This window comes from Euprymna scolopes, chromosome 38 (assembly GCF_053919585.1).
Source record: "Euprymna scolopes isolate OS-2025 chromosome 38, ASM5391958v1, whole genome shotgun sequence".
NCBI classification, from domain to species: domain Eukaryota; kingdom Metazoa; phylum Mollusca; class Cephalopoda; order Sepiida; family Sepiolidae; genus Euprymna; species Euprymna scolopes.
The window spans coordinates 71,028,995-71,041,565 of record NC_136519.1 but is presented as its reverse complement, the minus strand read 5'-3'; the positions used below and the strand labels follow the sequence as shown (position 1 = coordinate 71,041,565).

Genomic DNA, 12,571 nt, shown 5'->3' with positions numbered 1-12,571 from the left:
TTTTTCGCATTCATGTTATGGTTGCTTGGGAGGCAAATATAAAAGATCTAGTGTCAAATTGCCTGGTATTGGAAAAGGGGAAAAAATTGATTTACAGGGTTTTCTACTTTTTTAATTAATTTTATCAAAAATCTATTATTGGATTTTTTAAAGCTGTTTTCACTATTTAGCAGTTCAAACCAAATTATCGATGACATTTTTTTTATTTCAAATTTTTTGTTATAAAATGACTTGTGCATGTTCTCTCTCTCTTTTTTTTTTTTTTTTGGTTGAACCGTTTCAGAAAATATGTCAGAAATTTTTTCGAGTTAGTTATTTCTAACACTTTTTTGTTTTGTTTTGAAAAGAACGATCTTTTGTAGCATAACAACCTTTCATTTTTTTGGATGAAGGCAATTAAAGACCAAGTTATCACATTCAAAAACAAATTATATTCAATTATAATTACAACAAGAGTAATACTTATGTTAGTTTCCAAAATGATTGTCTTTTTTGTTGAAGAAAATTAGATGAGGAAAAGTGTTTTCATTCCTTTCGGTAAATTCGTTTTGGGCTTTTCTTGTTTGAAGTTCTCTTTTTTAGTGTTTTTATATAGCCTCTCCTCAAGTAATAGTGGGTAATTTGCATAAAGTCACTCATGCAAATTATTGTCCTAAAAAGTCTTGTTCAGAATATTTCTAACACAGTCAAAGTTACACTTCTGTGTCATTTTTGCACTTTTCTGAAGTGCAATGGGATTTTGCACAATATTTATGAATATTTATTATTTTCATTTATCACAAGATGATATTACATTTCTAAGGATTTCTCACAAGTTTTAAACGCACATTTTTAATTATATACTTATGGATCAAGAGCATGCAAGATAAATTTTCTAATTTCCAACAAACTTTGAACAGTCATAATCTGGTGACTAATTTTTCTACGAAAATAAATTTAGTATAATTATTTTATAAAGATCTGCGTTTCTATATTAAATGTTTTTAAATATAACATTTTGGTTTCAGATACCTCTTTGTGATCTAGATAAACAAATCTATTTGCAATTGCCATTTTGGCTTCCTCTTCGTGCCAAGATTATTGGAAGATATGAGAACCAAGAAACATTTTTAAAAAGATCAGAAAAATATAAACTCACGTTTTGCTTCACTACTAGGGGCATCACCATTTTCCTCGGTCATTTCTTTCTTAATCTGAATAATAAAAAAATCTCTTAATAAAAATAAATATATAAGACAAATTCAGGTATCTGCAATTCCAACATACAATTTATTAAATGTTCTGAAGTTGTTTTAAAAACATTTTAATTTATACATTTGTTTCTGCCCATTTTGAAAGCAAACTTTTTCTTAATTTAAGATGTTTTCAAAAGGCTTTTTCTAATTAATGTTTTTATTTCTCATAAAAACAAAACAGAATTGTTAACATCAAAATTGTTAATTTTACTTTTCTTTTTTTTTTTTACCAAAGTAGACCAATGAAATAATTTCTAGTGACACTTTTATTTAGGTAAATAACCAAAACTAATATTAGAAAATAATCAAATATAATGATATTAGTTGTGTTGTAATAATAATTAAAGTAGAGAATTTTAATAAAAATAAAGAATTTAATAAATCAGCAAGTTGGAAATTAAATATTGCAATACCATCTTTAAATTTTAATTAAGTATAAAAATAAGGGAAATGGTCTCCACTCAGTTTCGAGAAAGAATGGCATTTGCACATGTAATTGTGGTATTCTCAAATGGTTACCCATTTTAGTATTGACCAAGCTCAAGGTGACTTAACTGGTTATCTAACAGAAATTGGTATGTCAACGTGATTGTGCCGCATATAAAAATTTAAAAATGTAATTTAAAACAAAGAATCATTAAAACAAGTTAATGAGACGAAAACAAAAAAAAAAAAGGTATGAATAATAATTTGATGACATCAAATTCTATTCATATAATTTGAGAAACAAAAATCTTATCCAACTTTTAATGTAAAAAAAAAAAAAAAAAAAAAAAAAAACGTCACTTCAAAGAAAATGTTCCTTCACCACAACATTTTAAAATGACTGAAAGAAATTACTTTAAAAATTATGAAAAAAAAAGAAGAAAAATGTCAACTAAGATGAGACAAAAAGGATAACAGATTGGAGAGTTACCTGTTGTCGCTTTTTAGATGAAGCTTCTTTCTCTGCTTTCACTTTGGTAGCTAAATCGATAACCGGCACGATACGTCGACCCATGTGCGATGGTAGAGTCTCCTCAAGGTTCATTTTCTTGTTCTTCACGCCACGGCCCTTTTGGGTCTTCTGAAGTTGAACAATACCAGCTTTCGCATCTTCCCTTTCTTGTTCTTCCACACGCTGCAACAAAAATTCAATAATTAATCACAATTTGTTTGAAACTTTAAAATTCCAAACAATTTTTTTTAAATATACAATCATAATCATATGTTGTGTTCTTCATCTAAATGTATCATTTAATGTTTATATTTCTCTTGATAAAATAGAATCGAAAATCCGACATAGGCTGAGCAATGTAGAAATATTTTTTTTAACTGATGTCCTAATCCAATGCTTCACAATTAACATTGAAACAAAACAGACTTGATTTTTTTTTTTTTATGAAGAGATTCACCACTTACCAAGGATAAAGATCAATGAGTGTCAGGCAGTGGTGGAAATTTATGAGAAGTTGATTATTTAAGAAACAACTCAACAAGAACTTGTTTAGATTGGAGTTGAAAATGACCATGTTTTAGTCAGCTGGGAAGCAGCCCTACAGTATTGTTCCACAGACAGAGTTCTAGGAAAAGAATCTTTGCTCATAGAATTTTTTGATTTGAGGCACAGATAAAAAAAAAAAAAGTGGGAAATTCTTGCCTAAACTAAACATTTTTTTTTTATTTGCTTATGACCAGTTGTAATAAGTTGAATATTTTAAAAGAATATTCACTTTCTTCTTACTGTAAAAATAACTGTCAGTTAAATATAAAAATAAAATATTACTTTTTAAAATCTATCAAATTTTAATCATTATATGAATTTCTAAAGAGTTATTTTTAAAACGGGTCAAGTTGATGGAATGACAATTTTTGAGGAAATTCATTTTGGGGGGTGGCATTTGTTAATTATATGTCCGCAATTTATATCAAATCTCATTTGTTTCAAAATAAATGTACAAGGATGATAATGAATGTAATTAAAAAAAAACTCAAAATTTAAAACTATTTATAATATCAGAATAGCAGAGAGAAATTGCTCCCTGGTCTCCTAAAAAATGGGGTTAAAAAGATAATGAATGACCCAGAACAAAAACAAAGGAGAAGTATTAATTATGCAATAATCGTTTTTATTTTAAACTAGTGGGACCGGTATTACTGGGGAAAACCAACAATCATAATCCCCAGAAGTAAATTGTTTTACTAAATACCAGGAAAACCTTTTTCTGTCTAAAACGCTGAGTATTTATCACAATTCTGAATCAGCCTCCCTTTTCGATTATTCTTGACGACACTGTTTGTGACAAATGCTTATAGCCAATTCGGGAACACTAATCACCTTGTGATGAACATTGATATCGGTCTAAACTTCCATCTCCAAACTAAAAAGCCATAACTCAAAATGAAATGCAATAAATGGGTTCATGAGGATGGAGTAAAACTTTTTCTCTCCCTGCTGAACAGCAAATAAAATAATTGATTAGACCAATGGAGGCATAGAAACATGTCTGCATGCAATATAATATGCATCCTATAGTAAGCCCAACTCTCCCAATGGTTCACTTCAACAATGTACATTTGCACATAAGCAGCAAATATTCCACAAATTCAACTGCCATAAAGCAAATATAAATAAAGAAAAACTTATAGGATCAGGAAATCATTGCAAAAGTGTAAAAGCTGCAAGTAAGAAAGATGAGTGAAAAAAGTAAATAAGTTACAGAAATTAGGAAATTGTAATTTCTAGAAAATCTATAATAGATGATGAATAAGGAGCAATCAATAATTTCCATCATTCAAGCAACATGTTGCTTGTATGACCACCTGTTTTGTGGAGTTTAAAGCAAACGCTAGACAAGTAGTTCAGTCTTAACAGTTGGTCATACAAGCGGCATCATGTTGCTTGAATGACAGAAATTATTGATTGCCCCTTATTCATCACTCAACACTGAACTATTTGTCTAGTGTTTGCTTTAAACTCCACAAAAATGAAATTCCGTCTAAATTCCTGAGTTGAACAAGAAAAATGACACTCATGATAACAGTCGAAAGAATCCAAATAATCCGAATGAAAGCCTTCAAAAATTGACCTAAATTGCTCCCAAATGATTTGCATAGACATTTTTCTAGTAGAAAGCTATATATTGTCAATGAGTTAGGGGGAAAATCACTTTATTATAAAGATTAACATGGTGGAACTTTTTCCAAAGAAACATTAATGCATTCTGGTGGATTTAATTTTATACTTTTTTAATGGGGAATTAAAAAAAGATCATTTGATTACTTTCATTTCTCCCCCCTTCCTCCCTCTCTCCCTCCCTCCCAAATTTCCTATTTGATGATCTGATGGACACCACCCTCCCATATCCACAACATCATAAAAAAAACCTTGAAAGTATGCAGGCCCGATCCTATCCCTGTTCTAGTAATAAAGAAATGCTCTGCCGAGCTGAATGCTGTCCTCTCCAAACTATAACAAATGCCTTATCAACTCTTGCTTTTCAGATAGCAACAACATTATAAAATAGCAATATTTAAGTAAAAAGGTGAAAGAATTGACCCACTTAATTATTGCCCCATCAGTCTCCTCCTCCTGTTCGATAAAATAGTGATCGTCCATCATTTTGTAAATTTTAAAATATTTTTTAAACAATTATATAGATTTCAACAAGCTCATTTTACTGCAGAAATCTTCTCGAAACAAATAACATACGCAGATAAAGTAGATGAAATTAGGATGGTCACACTTGGAATATCTGAAAAGCCTTTTCAAGGTCTGGCATGAAGTTGGTTTCATGGAAATTAATTTTGACAGTATTATTCAACAAGTATTTAGTACAATCGGATTCTTCTTAGCTAAAAGACAGATCCAGATTATCCTCGATAGGTGAACATCCAAACATCAGCACATTAATGCGGGTGTGTCCCAAGAAAGGCGGAGTGGGGGTGAGGAGGGTGTATGTCTTTGGGCCTTTATTATCGATCAAGGAGAGAAAACTGACCAGAACAGATACTACATTTTGCTCTAAGCTGATAAACAACTACGCTCAGTTACAACTGAGAAAATCTAAATTTAGAGAAAGGCACCAGTGCATGTGTATGTGTGTAGGGACCATTCTTCGCTAAAACAAAATTATCCAATGCCCCGCCCCTCCCACCATCATTTGAAGTTTTAGCTTTCATGGTAAAATTAGCATTTTCAGCTTTTATAAGCAGTCATAAAAGGAGAAAGGCAAGATTAGAAGAGGAAGAAAGAAAAACAGGAAAAGAAAGATAAAGCAAGAGATGAGGTAAGAGGAGGAAGAAGAAGAAAAGCACACATATACACACACATTTCAACCAAACAGTGATTTCAGCAGAAATCCAATTTTCTGGAATAAAATAAAAATGTAATATTGATAAAAAGTGGAGGATGGAGAATATATACAAGATATACAAAATAAAAAATTAAATAAACTAATTATCTTAATGTTTTGATTAAAATAAATTAAATAAAAATTAAAAACAGAAAAACCCACTTACATCCAATTCGACAAGAAAGGTTTCCAAATCATCTCGATATAGATCTTCAGGTCTTTTTCGCCTGAGTTTATCAAGCTCATCAGCCTAAAAGTAAAAATTTTTTTTTTAAATAAATGAAATAAAATATTCAAGTAATTAAAAAATTAAGTAATAAAATAATTAAAAAATAAATGAAAAAAAATTCAAGTAATAAAAAAATTCATATTCTTCCTAATGTCTACTTTATAATTGCACACCTCTCCAGGAATTCTAATTATCCAGTTTGCAACAGGAACTACAATTATCGGTAAAGAATACAAAGTATTTTTGTTGAAAAGTTACTTCTCTAGATCTGCCAGGTTTTGCATATGTCCATTTGTATTATCAAAATCAACCTCGTAAAGAACTTCACTGAAGAGAAACTGTTTTGCTCGTTATATAGTATTATATAGTACTGAGATGCATGGAGACAAGTAGAAGCTGCCACAAATGGATCATGTCAGAATGGTCTATTCGTCTGCAAATTTATAAGCCATTAAATTTATTATTAAAGCTGAGTGAATCAACGTTTCATAAAAGCATTGTCCTACATGCTTAAGACAAAACACATGCAACATATTCCTTAATTCTGTGATAAAAAACATTAATCTTCTAATTAGCCACATGTAATCATCCATCTCTATTTCTGCTCGATTCAATCACTCATATTTTTCAACGTGTGAAGCTCTTCATGTTGATTATATTTTGTCATCTAACTTATTACGTGTTCATACACACCATAATCAAGTATGTAAATTAAATAACAAAATAGGTGTATTTCACTTGAGATTGTTCTCATTCTATCAGCCATAGTAAGGTAATAGTGTTAAGTTATAAGTTATTGCCCATAGTAAGGATTGAATCTTCAAGCCAACGACTTCACAAAGAAATGATTGTAATCAACACTTTTATCAATGTGTCCATATAGGTAATTCCTGTGTAAATCTGTGGAGCTTTAAACTTCAATCCTTATCTCAAAGTTTCAGAAAATACTAATATATACATGTATAGTATTTTCTGAAAGTTTAAGATGAGGATTGATACTTTGTATACAGTATTTCAGTTGATGTAGACCTATTTTTAGTTTTACAAGAAGAATGTCTTACAAGTTAATGTTACAGTTAATAAATTTCAAATGAAATCCAAGTAAATAGGCAAAATGGTTGTGACCCAATTGGTCACAGGTATGTCTAAGTATTCATATATACTAGCAGAACATAGTGGAACTTCTGCATTTTGTACAGTAAACTGCATAATTTATTAATACTATCGTGCTTGAAATAAAGGCCTGTCAGGTGTAATGGTAGTAAAAGGAAAATTACCCTTTTTTTTCGTAATAATCACTATTGACAACTAAATACTGTTTCAATAAAACTAACATTTCTATTAAAAATTCTCCAAATATTTTGTCTTCTTAGAGTAAGAAATGGCAGCTACATATTCTTCAAATAAAAAATGGCAGCTACATATTCTTCAAATAAAAAATGGCAGCTACATATTCTTCAAATAAAAAATGACAGCTACATATTCTTCAAATAAAAAATGACAGCTACATATTCTTCAAATAAAAAATGACAGCTACATATTCTTCAAATAAAAAATGGCAGCTACATATTCTTCAAATAAAAAATGACAGCTACATATTCTTCAAATAAAAAATGGCAGCTACATATTCTTCAAATAAAAAATGGCAGCTACATATTCTTCAAATAAAAAATGGCAGCTACATATTCTTCAAATAAAAAATGGCAGCTACATATTCTTCAAATAAAAAATGGCAGCTACATATTCTTCAAATAAAAAATGGCAGCTACATATTCTTCAAATAAAAAATGGCAGCTACATATTCTTCAAATAAAAAATGGCAGCTACATATTCTTCAAATAAAAAATGACAGCTACATATTCTTCAAATAAAAAATGGCAGCTACATATTCTTCAAATAAAAAATGGCAGCTACATATTCTTCAAATAAAAAATGGCAGCTACATATTCTTCAAATAAAAAATGGCAGCTACATATTCTTCAAATAAAAAATGACAGCTACATATTCTTCAAATAAAAAATGGCAGCTCTACATATTCTTCAAATAAAAAATGGCAGCTCTACATATTCTTCAAATAAAAAATGGCAGCTCTACATATTCTTCAAATAAAAAATGGCAGCTCTACATATTCTTCAAATAAAAAATGGCAGCTCTACATATTCTTCAAATAAAAAATGGTCGCTCTACATATTCTTCAAATAAAAAATGGCAGCTCTACATATTCTTCAAATAAAAAATGACAGCTACATATTCTTCAAATAAAAAATGACAGCTACATATTCTTCAAATAAAAAATGACAGCTACATATTCTTCAAATAAAAAATGGCAGCTACATATTCTTCAAATAAAAAATGGCAGCTACATATTCTTCAAATAAAAAATGGCAGCTACATATTCTTCAAATAAAAAATGGCAGCTACATATTCTTCAAATAAAAAATGGCAGCTACATATTCTTCAAATAAAAAATGGCAGCTACATATTTTTCAAATAAAAAATGGCAGCTCTACATATTCTTCAAATAAAAAATGGCAGCTCTACATATTCTTCAAATAAAAAATGGCAGCTCTACATATTCTTCAAATAAAAAATGGCAGCTCTACATATTCTTCAAATAAAAAATGGCAGCTCTACATATTCTTCAAATAAAAAATGGCAGCTACATATTCTTCAAATAAAAAATGGCAGCTACATATTCTTCAAATAAAAAATGGCAGCTCTACATATTCTTCAAATAAAAAATGGCAGCTACATATTCTTCAAATAAAAAATGGCAGCTCTACATATTCTTCAAATAAAAAATGGCAACTACATATTCTTCAAATAAAAAATGGCAACTACATATTCTTCAAATAAAAAATGGCAACTACATATTCTTCAAATAAAAAATGGCAGCTACATATTCTTCAAATAAAAAATGGCAGCTACATATTCTTCAAATAAAAAATGGCAGCTACATATTCTTCAAATAAAAAATGGCAGCTACATATTCTTCAAATAAAAAATGGCAGCTACATATTCTTCAAATAAAAAATGGCAGCTACATATTCTTCAAATAAAAAATGACAGCTACATATTCTTCAAATAAAAAATGGCAGCTACATATTCTTCAAATAAAAAATGGCAGCTACATATTCTTCAAATAAAAAATGGCAGCTACATATTCTTCAAATAAAAAATGGCAGCTACATATTCTTCAAATAAAAAATGGCAGCTACATATTCTTCAAATAAAAAATGTCAGCTCTACATATTCTTCAAATAAAAAATGGCAGCTCTACATATTCTTCAAATAAAAAATGGCAGCTACATATTCTTCAAATAAAAAATGGCAGCTACATATTCTTCAAATAAAAAATGGCAGCTACATATTCTTCAAATAAAAAATGGCAGCTACATATTCTTCAAATAAAAAATGACAGCTACATATTCTTCAAATAAAAAATGGCAGCTACATATTCTTCAAATAAAAAATGGCAGCTACATATTCTTCAAATAAAAAATGGCAGCTACATATTCTTCAAATAAAAAATGGCAGCTACATATTCTTCAAATAAAAAATGGCAGCTACATATTCTTCAAATAAAAAATGGCAGCTACATATTCTTCAAATAAAAAATGGCAGCTACATATTCTTCAAATAAAAAATGGCAGCTACATATTCTTCAAATAAAAAATGGCAGCTACATATTCTTCAAATAAAAAATGGCAGCTACATATTTTTCAAATAAAAAATGGCAGCTCTACATATTCTTCAAATAAAAAATGGCAGCTCTACATATTCTTCAAATAAAAAATGGCAGCTCTACATATTCTTCAAATAAAAAATGGCAGCTCTACATATTCTTCAAATAAAAAATGGCAGCTCTACATATTCTTCAAATAAAAAATGGCAGCTCTACATATTCTTCAAATAAAAAATGGCAGCTACATATTCTTCAAATAAAAAATGGCAGCTACATATTCTTCAAATAAAAAATGGCAGCTACATATTCTTCAAATAAAAAATGGCAGCTCTACATATTCTTCAAATAAAAAATGGCAGCTACATATTCTTCAAATAAAAAATGGCAGCTCTACATATTCTTCAAATAAAAAATGGCAACTACATATTCTTCAAATAAAAAATGGCAACTACATATTCTTCAAATAAAAAATGGCAGCTACATATTCTACAAATAAAAAATGGCAGCTACATATTCTTCAAATAAAAAATGGCAGCTACATATTCTTCAAATAAAAAATGGCAGCTACATATTCTTCAAATAAAAAATGGCAGCTACATATTCTTCAAATAAAAAATGGCAGCTACATATTCTTCAAATAAAAAATGGCAGCTACATATTCTTCAAATAAAAAATGGCAGCTACATATTCTTCAAATAAAAAATGGCAGCTACATATTTTTCAAATAAAAAATAGCAGCTCTACATATTCTTCCAATAAAAAATGGCAGCTCTACATATTCTTCAAATAAAAAATGGCAGCTCTACATATTCTTCAAATAAAAAATGGCAGCTCTACATATTCTTCAAATAAAAAATGGCAGCTCTACATATTCTTCAAATAAAAAATGGCAGCTCTACATATTCTTCAAATAAAAAATGGCAGCTACATATTCTTCAAATAAAAAATGGCAGCTACATATTCTTCAAATAAAAAATGGCAGCTCTACATATTCTTCAAATAAAAAATGGCAGCTACATATTCTTCAAATAAAAAATGGCAGCTCTACATATTCTTCAAATAAAAAATGGCAGCTCTACATATTCTTCCAATAAAAAATGGCAGCTCTACATATTCTTCAAATAAAAAATGGCAGCTACATATTCTTCAAATAAAAAATGGCAGCTACATATTCTTCAAATAAAAAATGGCAGCTCTACATATTCTTCAAATAAAAAATGGCAGCTACATATTCTTCAAATAAAAAATAGCAGCTCTACATATTCTTCCAATAAAAAATGGCAGCTCTACATATTCTTCAAATAAAAAATGGCAGCTCTACATATTCTTCAAATAAAAAATGGCAGCTCTACATATTCTTCAAATAAAAAATAGCAGCTCTACATATTCTTCCAATAAAAAATGGCAGCTCTACATATTCTTCAAATAAAAAATGGCAGCTACATATTCTTCAAATAAAAAATGGCAGCTACATATTCTTCAAATAAAAAATGGCAGCTACATATTCTTCAAATAAAAAATGGCAGCTACATATTCTTCAAATAAAAAATGGCAGCTCTACATATTCTTCCAATAAAAAATGGCAGCTCTACATATTCTTCCAATAAAAAATAGCAGCTCTACATATTCTTCCAATAAAAAATGGCAGCTCTACATATTCTTCAAATAAAAAATGGCAGCTCTACATATTCTTCCAATAAAAAATGGCAGCTACATATTCTTCAAATAAAAAATGGCAGCTCTACATATTCTTCCAATAAAAAATGGCAGCTACATATTCTTCAAATAAAAAATGGCAGCTCTACATATTCTTCCAATAAAAAATGGCAGCTACATATTCTTCAAATAAAAAATGGCAGCTCTACATATTCTTCCAATAAAAAATGGCAGCTCTACATATTCTTCCAATAAAAAATAGCAGCTCTACATATTCTTCCAATAAAAAATGGCAGCTCTACATATTCTTCCAATAAAAAATGGCAGCTCTACATATTCTTCCAATAAAAAATAGCAGCTCTACATATTCTTCCAATAAAAAATGGCAGCTCTACATATTCTTCACATAAAAAATGGCAGCTACATATTCTTCAAATAAAAAATGGCAGCTACATATTCTTCAAATAAAAAATGGCAGCTACATATTCTTCCAATAAAAAATGGCAGCTACATATTCTTCAAATAAAAAATGGCAGCTACATATTCTTCAAATAAAAAATAGCAGCTCTACATATTCTTCCAATAAAAAATGGCAGCTCTACATATTCTTCAAATAAAAAATGGCAGCTACATATTTTTCAAATAAAAAATGGCAGCTACATATTCTTCAAATAAAAAATGGCAGCTCTACATATTCTTCAAATAAAAAATGGCAGCTCTACATATTCTTCAAATAAAAAATGGCAGCTACATATTCTTCAAATAAAAAATGGCAGCTACATATTCTTCAAATAAAAAATGGCAGCTCTACATATTCTTCAAATAAAAAATGGCAGCTACATATTCTTCAAATAAAAAATGGCAGCTCTACATATTCTTCAAATAAAAAATGGCAGCTACATATTCTTCAAATAAAAAATAGCAGCTCTACATATTCTTCCAATAAAAAATGGCAGCTCTACATATTCTTCAAATAAAAAATGGAAGCTCTACATATTCTTCAAATAAAAAATGGCAGCTCTACATATTCTTCAAATAAAAAATAGCAGCTCTACATATTCTTCCAATAAAAAATGGCAGCTCTACATATTCTTCAAATAAAAAATGGCAGCTACATATTCTTCAAATAAAAAATGGCAGCTACATATTCTTCAAATAAAAAATGGCAGCTACATATTCTTCAAATAAAAAATGGCAGCTACATATTCTTCAAATAAAAAATGGCAGCTCTACATATTCTTCCAATAAAAAATGGCAGCTCTACATATTCTTCCAATAAAAAATAGCAGCTCTACATATTCTTCCAATAAAAAATGGCAGCTCTACATATTCTTCAAATAAAAAATGGCAGCTCTACATATTCTTCCAATAAAAAATGGCAGCTACATATTCTTCAAATAAAAAATGGCAGCTCTACATATTCTTCCAATAA

The 12,571-nt window shown here is 29.2% G+C and overlaps 1 protein-coding gene across 6 annotated transcripts in view; it reads right to left on the bottom strand.

Annotated features, from left to right (window-relative positions):
- Positions 1–12,571, bottom strand: part of LOC145263177 (DNA topoisomerase 2-alpha-like) — a 206,104-nt gene that overhangs the window by 40,966 nt on the left and 152,567 nt on the right. For all 6 annotated transcript variants that reach the window (XM_080120216.1, XM_080120220.1, XM_080120218.1 and 3 more), the window contains 3 exons: positions 5,736–5,819; positions 2,152–2,355; positions 1,139–1,193 (listed from right to left, as the gene is read on the bottom strand). In XM_080120216.1, coding sequence (XP_079976342.1) covers positions 1,139–1,193; positions 2,152–2,355; positions 5,736–5,819 — 343 coding nt within the window. The remainder of the gene's footprint in view (positions 1–1,138; positions 1,194–2,151; positions 2,356–5,735; positions 5,820–12,571) is intronic.